Source organism: Diabrotica virgifera, chromosome 9, assembly GCF_917563875.1.
Source record: "Diabrotica virgifera virgifera chromosome 9, PGI_DIABVI_V3a".
In the NCBI taxonomy this organism is placed as follows: Eukaryota; Metazoa; Arthropoda; class Insecta; order Coleoptera; family Chrysomelidae; genus Diabrotica; species Diabrotica virgifera.
The window spans coordinates 156,166,998-156,179,567 of NC_065451.1; the positions used below are offsets into that span (position 1 = coordinate 156,166,998).

General features: G+C 32.1%; 1 protein-coding gene across 3 annotated transcripts in view; it reads left to right on the top strand.

The window, feature by feature from the left end:
• LOC126891733 (circadian locomoter output cycles protein kaput) overlaps nucleotides 1–12,570 on the top strand; it is a 248,755-nt gene that overhangs the window by 74,807 nt on the left and 161,378 nt on the right. For all 3 annotated transcript variants that reach the window (XM_050661008.1, XM_050661009.1, XM_050661011.1), the window contains exon 5: nucleotides 10,486–10,669. In XM_050661008.1, coding sequence (XP_050516965.1) covers nucleotides 10,486–10,669 — 184 coding nt within the window. The remainder of the gene's footprint in view (nucleotides 1–10,485; nucleotides 10,670–12,570) is intronic.

The window sequence follows — 12,570 nt, forward strand, 5'->3', positions numbered from 1 at the left end:
CGGGAGCTAGGACTACGCAGAGTACCGAAAGCTACAGAAATTCAGAAAGAAAAAAAGATCCGGAGATTGAAAATACCAACATTAAATTTTAGTGCTGCAGATTATAATGACTTAATTTCTATTTCTGGATTCAAAGTCACGGCTGCGGCTCCTCCTTTGCTAAAATATATTTCAAATGAAGATGTAAGGGATATGATTGATTCTGGGAATTACAACAACATAGGTGTCTTAAACTGCTCTTGTCATATAAAATCCGTGGAAAGAACTGTTAAGTTAGTAACTGAAGCATCATCTGCTGTTTGTGGACCAGAATCAAGGGATGGCTTTAGTCGTTCAAGGTTGCAGTCTAGAAATATTATGCCGTTTTTTAAAACAAAATCAGAATACCAATCTTAAAATGTATATTGTATCATAAAACAATTATTTAGATTCAAAGAACTGACAAAAAATAAATTTTTAAAATTTTATTTTTTTTGTTATTTCCAAAAATTTAAATTTAATATGGAACCTGAAGATAGGGTCCAATACAAAAAAGATTTTTTACAGTTTAATTATACATCAAAACACAACTTTTTCGCACTAGCCCCATAAAAAATAATGACTTCGAATTTTTCGTTCCACCCTAATGTATAATACCACAGAACCGGTTCGTATACTGAAATATGACTAAAAAACTATTTGTATTTGTATTTGTACATATTTGTGAATTCGTATTTTTGTGCAAATAAATGTTTTTGTAATTATTTAATTCTTCTTTTTTTTTCTGTATAGATCTATTAAAATATCTATTTATAATAACTCTAATGTTACTAAGGGTGGTTTTTAAGGGTTGAAATATATCCTAAAGTATAAAACAATTACTATTTAACCAATCAAAACCAAATTTTACCCATAATAAAGTTTACAATGTTTTTATATAATTTTTGACAATAAGGGGTAGCTTACACCCCTAAAAATAATCAACGCCCTTAAGCATGATATGGAATATGAAGTACAGGGTAAGATAATCGTAAACCCAAATTTTTATGTAAATCGATGCAAGCCGAAATTATTCTTTTAGGATAAGGAAAGTTTTTATATATAGCTCCAACGAGGGTGGTTTTAAGGGTTGAAATAATATGATAGTATATCTTAAAGCATAAAACAATCATTATGTAACTAATAATAACCAAATGTTGACAATATTGAAGTTTAAAATGTTATTTTATAATTTTTTACAATTAGGGGTAGTTTTCACCCTTAAAAAACCAAAAGCGTACAGCAGCTCAATATAGAAAATGAACTAGAGGGTGTAGTGAGCCTAAACCCAAATTTTTGTACAAATCGATGCTAGACGAAAAAATTGCGAGGTTTTGCCATTTTTTCAGCTTCATTTTCACGACTATTTTAGTATTTAATTTATTCATAAAAATCAGCTTACACCCAAACAAAATTATTATGATTGAATAGGCTCTGTTCAATATCTTTCAAACGAGATATCACTTGCCATAAAGTCCCATTTAAAATTATCGGTTAGAGTGGCTTTGTAACGCCATCTATGACTATTACGTCACTGTTATGACTAGTTGAGAAGCCTACATCCGTTTATTTCCTCCCTTCAAATTTCACTATAAGTATAACCGTTTAAAAGATACGAGAGAGGAGGAAACTTTTGGCTAGCACTGTATGTGTTTGTGTATCTGGATGAAAATATACTCAGATAAGAAAAATGCATGCTTAGTCGATGATTTAAAAGACAGTTTGGTTTGGAAATTCAGCAACGTCTGAAGAATCAAGTCCTGATGAAAAAGATTGCCCTTAAGGTACCAGAGTAAATGGAATCATCATTAACAATGTAAGATATGCCGATGACACCGTAATATTAGCGGAAACAGAAGACCAACTAAAATATTGATGAACATATCAGAAGAAAGTCACGGTCTAAGCTTGGACTAAAAGAAATTAGAAGACGCATTCAACTAGCAAGAGCAGCAATGAGTGAACTAAACAGGGTCTGGCGTGATCGTCACATTACTATGACAAACAAAAAGAGACTCGTTTCAACTCTGGTCTTTTCCATATTTTACTATGCATGCGAGACATGGACAGTCAAAGAATCAGATAGACGACGTATAGACGCCTTTGAAATGTGGACATGGAGACGCCTGCTTCGAATTCCATGGACGGCTCGCCGTACAAATGTCTCGGTTCTGGATGAAATTAAACCGGACAGCGTCTCTCCAGTACCGTTTACTCTAGAATTTTAAAGTTCTTTGGTCATATCCATCGGAGTGATCACAAAATAGAGCGGTTGGTGGTCCAAGGAAGGCCTCAGACTCAACGCCAACGCGGAAGATCTCCACAGCGATGGGCGGACATTACTAAAAAGCTTCTCAACAAACAGTATACTGAGGCAATATATGTAACTGATGACCGCGACCAGTGGAGAAATATTATCAATCAAACTGTCCGAGCTGCTGAAGCCCAATTATGAACCACAACACATCTACTAAGATGTTAATGACTATGATGATGAAGCTTGGACATTAAGTTTTCCAAAACCAAAATCATGGTATTCCACAAGAATCCCCATTAGTAAATTAATTATACCCAACATACAAATAAATGGTATCACCCTTCAGAGTTCCCAAAGTTTCATGTACCTGAGCACAGAGCAAAATAGTCAGCTAGGCCATTCAAAAGAAATTAAAAGACGCATTGAACCCCAACCTATCAGTCACAATAAGATTGAGAACAATAAAGTGTTATGTGTGGCTGTAAGACCTCGGCAATAAAACAATATGACGTCAACAAACTGAATTCATTCACAATGTGGATGTACCGCCGAATGTTAATAATAACTGGACCAGCAGAACTACAAATGAAGAAGTACTGGAAATAATGAACACATGTGCTCATCTGGTCAATACAATCAAAATTAGAAAGACGTTATATCTAGGACACATAATGCGCCATAAGGAATTTGAGCACCTCCAGGTAATATTAGAAGGCAAAATCGAAGGTATATATATAATGGATTTCTACGACTGTCGTCACCTCTTCATACCCAGCTTCCAATTTTTTCTATCGTAAAACATATCTTCATCTAATTGCCTTTAATCCATTGCCTCCTGAATATTGTCCCTCCAGCTTCTCCGTGGTCGTCCTCTTTTTCTTCTCTCCGGTGGGGCCCACTCTAATATTTCTCTCGGCCAGCGAGTCTCATTCATTCTTTTAACGTGACCGAACCATGTCAACTGTCTCTTTTCAATATCGTCTATTATAGTTTTTTCCACCTTCATGTGTTCTCTAATTGTTGTTCTGAAGCTATTTTCTTGTGGCATTTTTATAATCAAGTATATTCAAATGGGAAATAAGCCACAATTTTACCTAAAAATGATTTTATTAACGTTTCGACGCCCAAGTCGGGTGTCGTTGTCAAAATACAAATGAATACTTCATCTAATTGCCTTTAATCCATTGCCTCCTGAATATTGTCCCTCCAGACTTGGGCGTCGAAACGTTAGTAAAATCATTTTTAGGTAAAATTGTGGCTTATTTCCCATTTGAATATACTTGATTGTTCTCTAATTGTTTCATTTCTTACATGTTCTAATCTCGAAACCTGAAAACCTCTCCTCAAAAAGTCCATTTCTGTACTAAGTAGCTTCTTTTTATTTCTTGCACTTATGTCCCAAACTTCTGCACCGTAGATTGTAGCGCTCTTCATTATACTTTCATATATTCTTCTCTTTGTTTCCTTCCTGATATCTTTGTCCCATAAAATTGAATTGACGGATCTAGTGATGCCTCAACCTTTATTGATCCTACGTTGTATTTCATCTTCACTATTTCCTCGTTTGTTAAATATAGCTCCCAAATATTTGTATTGTTTCACACCAACAATATGTCCTTGTTCCAATGGTCGGTTTTCAATGTCTTCGTTTCACACTAGTGAAGTATTCTGACTTGTCCATATTTATTACTAATCCTGCCTGTTGGTAATGTTTATTTAGCTTCCCTATCATATAGCTTAAGTCATCTTGATCTTGGGCTATAACAACTTGGTTGTCCGCAAAGTATAATGTAAATAGGGAGTCGTCTCCCACTTTCAGTCCCATCGGTTTTACTGCTTTTGTCCACCTCTGTAAGGATTGGTCAAGGTATATTTTAAAGAGAAAGGGAGATAGAAGACATTCTTGTCGGATGCCTTTTAAAGTATTAAATGCCTCAGTGAAATTTTTGCCATTTTTGATTCTGATGTTAGTGGTCGCATATAACATTTTAGTTGCTTGTATGAGTTTTCCATCAATACCGATGTATTTCATTGACTTCCATAGTTCTATTATGGGTACACTATCATAAGCTTTTTCTAGGTCGATAAGAGCGAAGTGGGTTTTCTGATTTCATCAGGAAATCACTTAATTCATCAAGCCCAGAACAGAGATAAATATGCCATATTGATCGCCAACCTCAATAGAGAAAGCACTTGGGAGGAGGAGGATGCTAAGTCGATGATTTAAAAGACAGTTTGGTTTGGAAATTTAGCAGTGTCTGAAAAATCAATTGTAATTATTTAAACACCCTGTATATTGGTCTTCGACTTTACCACAATAAATATATAGCACAGTTATTACACCACCTTGAACATAATCACAAGTACTGTGTCTAATATGATGTAGGATAGCCGATAAACAATAATTAAATATTTTTCTTTCGATTTGTTGAGAAAGCACACCTTAAATGTGATAACCTACTTGCGTATGTGTTCAAGGGACCGTAAAATCGCCCAACTCCTCTAAGAGCTTGTACTCATTAGTTACATGTCCCCTGAAGTGGACCGATTTCGTAGTCAGCTAGGCACACATAACACATATTTACAACACATTAAAAACCTTATAGCCCAGTCGGGATAGCATTTGACCTTGCATTAGGAGCTGCCCCAAATTGTATTTTTATAATCTTTAGGGAGGGTCAATATTAGTATAAATTTAAAATCTGGACTGAATTCCGCCGTTGTGTTAGCCGCCATCTTGATTTTAAACGAGAACCGTTTTTGCTCAATATCTCCGCCATTTTCAACTTTTGACAAAAAGTGTAGAAACTGAAATTATTGAAAATGCGATTTTCTATAGTTTCATTTATTATAATTTTTTTCGTGCGGTCGATATTTTCCGAGTTATGAGGGGAAAATAGCGACAGTTGTAGCATAATTATTGAATTATTGAATTATCTCGTTTATTATTAGTTTTACAACAAATATATGCCTACACAAAAATGAAGATAATTAAATTTTGTATAATTTTGATGCCGTACATTTTTTTGATAAAATCAATATTTAAGGTAGTACGTATGTGGTAAAAGTGCGAGCGTAAGACCTGATTGAATTTGTAGCAATTGTTTTTGTTAAATATCTCCGCCACTTTCAACTTTTCGACAAAAAGTGTAAGAACTGAAATTGTTGCAATTACGATTTACTATAATTTTTCGAGAGAACCAGTGGCGGGTCTACAAGGGGGGAAACCCAACAGGGTCCAAAATTAAAAAAAAAATTGTTGAAACATCACGATATATTAGCTGAGATAAAACTTAAAATATCGACAGACAAATTCAACCAATCAAACCCGCTACTTAATAAAATTAAGTGAACTTAATGCATATAATGTCTTTTTTATGTCTTTTATATACTTAGTTTGGTTGATGTTTCATTGGAAGTTTCAAAAATTGTATAAAATATAATTCTCTTTATTTTTGTTTATGTACAATTATGTCGTTAAGTTAATAATAAATAAGACAATTCAATAATTATGCTTCCCCTCCGCTTCCAGTATTTTCCCCCTTAACTCGGAGAATATTGATCGTATACAAAAATTGTGCCAAAGAAATTGTAGGAATTTGCATTTCCAACAATTTTCTTTCCCACAATTTAGGTTGAAAAGTTGAAAATGGCGGAGATATTAAGCAACAACAGTTCTCATTTAAAATCAATATGGCGGCTAATGCAACCGCGGAATTCAGTCGAGATTTTAAATTTACACTACTATTGATCTCTGCTAAAGGATATAATTATAAAATTTGGGGCAGCTCGGAAACAAAATTAAATTCAATAATTATGGTTCCCCCACCACTTTTTACTATTTTTCCAAGTAACTCGGAAAATATCAACCGCATGAAAAAAAATTTTAAAAAGAAATTGTAGGAAATTTTATTTTGAACAATTTTAGTTGAAAATGGCGTAGATATTGAACAAAAACAATTGCTATAAAATCAATCCGGTCTTACGCTCGCGCCATTACCGCATACTTACTACCTTAAATATTAATTTCAGCAAAAAAATGAAAGAGACCAAGATTGTGTAGAATTTAATTCTCTTCATTTTTGTATGGGTACATATTAGTTGTAAAACTAATAATAAACAAGATAATTCAATAATTCAATAATTATGCTCCAACTCTCACTATTTTCCCCTCATAACTCGGAAAATATCGACCGCACAAAAAAAATTATAATATATGGAATTATAGAAAATCGCATTTTCAACAATTTTAGTTTCTACACTTTTTGTCAAAAAATTGAAAATGGCGGAGATACTGAGCAAAAACGGTTCTCGTTTAAAATCAAGATGGCGGCTAACGCAAGGGTGAAATTCAGTCGAGATTTTAAATTTATACTAATATTGACCCTCCCTAAAGATTAGAAAAATAAAATTTGGGGCAGCTCATAATACAAGGTTAGGCCTGTTATTCGTCTAACCTGACTGGACTATTATTAAATTATTTTAGTCCAGTAGTCAGAAATTTGATCTCTAAAAGTGAGATAAGTAAACTGGATTTTGGGTCAATTTTGGGACCCCAAAAAGATTCAAGAAAGTTTACAACTCCTACACCGGGCTTCTCTCTAAAATCTCCTATTAGGGAGAAATGAAAAAGATCGATTTTCCAAGGATGTGTACGACGTAGAAAAAAATGTTTCAAACAAGAAAAATGTAGTTGAGAAAAATAATATAATAATTGGCATTTTTGTTTGGAGAAAACGAGTCTTGTAACAAAATATTGGAGAAAGTAAGTTTTGAAACAAACTCGTTAGGAGAAAGCAAATTTTGAAACAATTTTCCTTTTTTGAAAATGGAATTTTATAACTTTTCTTTTTTGTCGATCTTAAGGCCATCGGTACATAATTCGCAAATATGTTACGGGTATCCCTACTTTTTCTGTCTTTACACGGCAAATTACGTGTAGTAAAATTCACACTGGTATGGATATGTAAACATTACTAGAATGTCATTCTACTTGAAAGTAAATTACTTTTAATGGGAAATAAGCCACAATTTTACCAAAAAAAAATGATTTTATTAACGTTTCGAAGCCCAAATCGGGTTTCGTTGTCAAAATACAAAATACTACTAAATACTAAAATCAGTAGTATTTTGTATTTTGACAACGAAACCCGATTTGGGCTTCGAAACGTTAATAAAATCATTTTTTTGGTAAAATTGTGGCTTATTTCCCATTAAAAGTAATTTATTATAAAAAATGCCACAAGAAAATAGCTTCAGAACTACTTGAAAATGTCATCATTAATTTAAAGAGATGTCTTTTGAATGTTCTTGGATAACTGTTATTTTTATAATTGCAAATTATTAATTGAGTTAATAAATGTGATAATTTTTTCATTAACTATGTATTCAGTGATTGTAATAATTTATATGTGCAACAAAAACTAATACTCAATCGAGAAAAGAGGAAAAGTATTTAAGTGATTTTTTAATAATATATTATTATGGAACGCATACAATTTTGAACATCTTTAACAACAAAATACTTGGATCAGAGAATAGTTATTTTCCTAACTAGTGCGGAAAGAGATACTTCCACGCACGAGACTGCCGTTGATCCGAACGATGCGATAGCGGAGTTCGGGCAAGCAGTCGAGAGCGGGGAAGACACTTTCCGCATGAGTTAGGAACAATATTTTTTCTAGGGCTGTACGTTTGGAAAAAAGCCACAAAAAATAGAATTGTATCAATTTTTATTTAGGAGTGAAAATACACAAATTAATTCTTTGACAAGGTTATCAAAACCAAACTTTGAGTATATAATGGGTTACCACGACGACGATATTGGTTTCCATGACGACGATTCAAAACCATTGTAATTGTTTACTGATCTGACTTTTAAATATTTTGTCAAAATAATTTTATTTCATCGAATTATCGCGCTAATTTCATTAAAACATGAACACAATAAGATAAATTTGAAATAAATTAGTAAATAATATCTAAATATTAGTTTATTGCATGTATTATAAACTATTATAATGCCGTATTACAAGGTATTTCACTTTCACGCACGCCGTGCGGGAAAGTACAACTTTTGGAAACGAAATGCGTGCGTGAAAGTGGCTCTTTTAGTACGACCGTAGAAAATATATTATCCTGATATATTCTCTACTTGGATCTTCCACAAATAATACACAGTAAATAACTTTTTATTAAGTTCACGTCTTAAATCAATTATTTATCAAATACACTATATATCAATATTATTTAATCAACAACTCAAAATATTCCCGATGTCATGTCAAATATTTAAAATTGTCACTGATTGTCACTGTCTGACTGACAGTATGCTGACAATATTCTATTCGACTGAGTGCGTTTTATGACAAAGATAGATTTGGAAATATTACCACGGACATTGTGTTCATTTTTTTCGAATCCTGAAAAAACCAATAAATATTTTTAAAAAATTTAAACGCAGAATGAAAGACTATATTATTACCGAGGGCCTAAAGTCCCTTAGAATAAATAAAAAGTTTATTTTGAATGAGATATTTTAAATTAAATATCACATTAAATTTTCTCTTAGGTTTTCACCCCTGTAACTTATCAAAATAAACATTATAGAAGTTCTCAGGGATTTTCGGCCCTCGCCAATAACGTAATCTTTCATTCTGCGTTTAAATTTTTTAAAAATACTTATTAGTTTTCACAGGATTCGAAAAAAATAAATCCCCATTTGAATAGCATTGTAGCCGAAAATACGTACCCATCCTCTTAATAGAATAAAAGTAATTAGCATGATAGTGGCACAACAGATTTTATCGGTTCCAATGATGCTATATTGCTTGGAAGATCATACCTTACAGGTTTCTTTTCTTCTTAGTTTTTGCCCATCATTTTGCATCAATGTTCGTTTCCTTGCCTTTTTACCAGGTAATACAGAAACACCTATATTATACAGCGTGTCCAATTAAGTCGGCATCATATGGGAAACTTTTTTATTCTTAGTTTTATGAAAAAAAAATTATTCTTTATAAAAAGTTGTGCATGGTCTAAAACTTAAAATACAACCATCAGTTATTAATTTTTTTAAGCCGTATACGAGGTATGCCAAAAAATATGAATTTTACTCAAGAGTAAAGTAACTTTATTTTTCACAATATTGAAAATTGGTATAATGAAAATGAAAAATTGTTTGGAATTAAGAACTATATTTTAGTATGCAATTTCATCCTTTGAAAAAAAAAATTTGAATTTGTTTTTGAATTATGTATAACCAACATTATTTTTAGTTATTTCAATTATAATAACTCTTTTATTATTAATTTTACGAAAAACAGTTATTCTGTATAAAATTTTCTGCATAGTCAAAACCTAAAATACAACCATCTTATATCAAATTTTTGTCAATTTTATATGAGGTATATAAAAAAATATGAATTCACATAAGAGTACTTAAATAAAATACCGTTATTTTTCACAAAATTGAAAATTGTGATTATGGAAAGTTATTTAGAATTAAAAACTATGTTTCAGTATGTACTAATTACATCCTTCTTATTGAAATATTATGAACTATAAAGGTACTTTATTTTTCATCGAAATTCATCTTATTTGACATATGTACACCTCGTATAAAATTGATCAAATTTGATATTAGATGGTTGCATTCAAGGCTTTTGTCCATTCAGAACTTTTTACAAAGTATACATTTTTTTCGTAAAATTAATAATAAAACAGTTATCATAATTTAAATAACTGAAAATAATGTTGTTCATCCATAAAAAGAATTCAATTTTTTTTTCAATTAGAAGGATGAAATTGCATATTAAAATATAGTTCTTAATTCTTAACAACCTTTCATTAAAATAATTTTCAGTATTGTGAAAAATAAAGCTACTTTACTCTTAAGTAAAATTCATATTTTTTGACATACCTCGTATACGGATTAAAAAAATTGATAGCTGATGGTTGTATTTTAAGTTTTAGACCATGCACAACTTTCTATAAGTAATAAATTTTTTTCATAAAACTAAGAATAAAAAGGTTTCCCATATGATACCGACTTAATTGGACACGCTGTATAAAAAAAATTAAAAACTATGTTATAGTTAAATTATTTTAAAAATATATATGTAGGTGTTTCTGAAAAGAAAAATTCAGGGTCACGTATCAAAGAATTTGTGTTTTAGCTTAGAGTAAACGGTTTCTTTCTAAAATTTCAGAAGGACATACTGAAGATGACAATATATGAACTTACAAGCGAAGAAGAGCACTCTAGTCTATACAATGTACTTAATCCGTCCGAAGAGGAGAAACCAGTGGCCTTTTCCTGTCACATGAAACGAGGAGGTCCTGGAGCCAAAACTGATATATTATACGAGTTGGTGCATTTTATGGGATACTTTAGTAAGTACATAAATTCTTTTACATCTTAACAGGACCTAAAATTTATTGAATTAAGTAATCTTTTTTCAAGTTGAATTGTGTTTTTTAGACTTAAAATTTGATTGATAGTAAAAATTGTCTAGATGATGTTATGGATATGGTTATAACTGAACAAATTTAACTCAAACCTTCAAGGTCACTGGCACCGCTTCAACGAACGTCTGTCGTATCTTCTCTTCGCGGTTGCAGATAAATAGATTTTACTGTACTATAGCGTTGTAGGCGGAGATAGTCCATGACTAGTTTTCTACCACGTTCGAATCAATAATTAGGGATTAATGTCATGCGCTGGCGCGGTTAGTTATCAGTTTGCAGGTTTAAATTCTTGAAATTGTCGAAAGCTTTCCGTAGTTGCTCTCTTCCAGTTATCCATCTCAACATCTCTTTAGCATCGGTTCTCGCTTCGTCTCAGTGCCGGATTTACCACTAGGCCGACTAGGCCGCGGCCTAGGGCCGCAAGCAAAAGGGGGCTGCAGCGATTTGTAAAAAAAACTTTTTCGGTAAAAAAAACTTTTACTAATTGAATTGAAATCAGTAAAAAATTGTTGAAATAAAAGAATGGGTATTCTACTCAATCCGTGGTACCTACGACATTTTACAACGTTTTGACAAGAGTAGCAAAACATTGCAAAAACTGCTACAGACTTGAATGTGACTTGCAACATAAAAATCTCTAAAGGAGTACGCATTGAGTCTAAGAGGCAACTTTGATTCCTATGAAAAAAAAAATAGAAAAAGTAGTATTGTCTAAAAATGAAACCTATATCCTTGAAATAAAAAGACGCCCGAAAAGAAAAGCTCTCCCAGGCTAAGACAAAGAAGATGAATCCACTGAACCCCACCTTAATGGCAAAGAAGACTTAAAGATTAATACATTCAATGTTGTAATTGACACGCTTTATTCAGAATTGAATGAAAGGTCCTAAGTTTACTTCAGTCTTAATGAAGAATTTGGATTTTTAAACAACTTATCGTCAATTTCCAATGAAGAAATCAGTGTAAAAGTTTCTAATTTGACTAAAAGTATCGAATCGACGTAGGTGGTGACCTTGGAGAAGAGTGTGTACAATTCAAAGGCTTTGTTGAAGGTATCTTTGATGAAGAAAGAGAACCTCATGACAACAAGATTACCAAGCCTCCGAGAAATACACTTTTGGAGTATCTGAAAATCATTCATGAAAAACAGTCAACAACATTATTTCCGAATATAGACACGGCTTTGCGCATTCTACTATGCATGATGAAATCTAACGCATCTGGAGAAAGATCATTCAGCGTGTTGAAAAGAAGCAAAAACTACTTAAGGAACTCGACCTCTGACGAAGATTCTAGATTGTCTAGTTTGGCTAGTTTGGTTTCAAATGCTGAGCTTTGTCAAGCCTTAGACTTTAAAAATTTGATCAAAGATTTTGCAGCCAAAAAAGCTAGAAAAGCGATTGTTTAGAGTTTAGATATATTTATTATGAGTATGGAGTAAAGTGAGTGTCAATGTTAATCACTAATCCAACTTTATCCAAATTAAGAACATGACATTGACGTTTTTCAGTATAAGAGAATAATGAATTGAATTGAACGATCTAGAAGTTTATTTGCTGTATTCTTAAATATTTTGATTTTTCAGTACCGTAGCCTGTTACTGGTACAGTTCATATTATTTTGCTTGTTCTTTCACTTATGTCTTTCCAACTCGGCTTTTTTTAGTCTTTTGTTGTCATCTGTACTTTTCCCCCCAAATGAAACAAATGGCATTTAATTTTAACAATTAACTAAAAGACTAATTTATAATATAATAATTTTAGCAATATTAATAATTTTACAAATAACTGCGGTTTGCTAACATTTTTAATTATATATTTTCTATC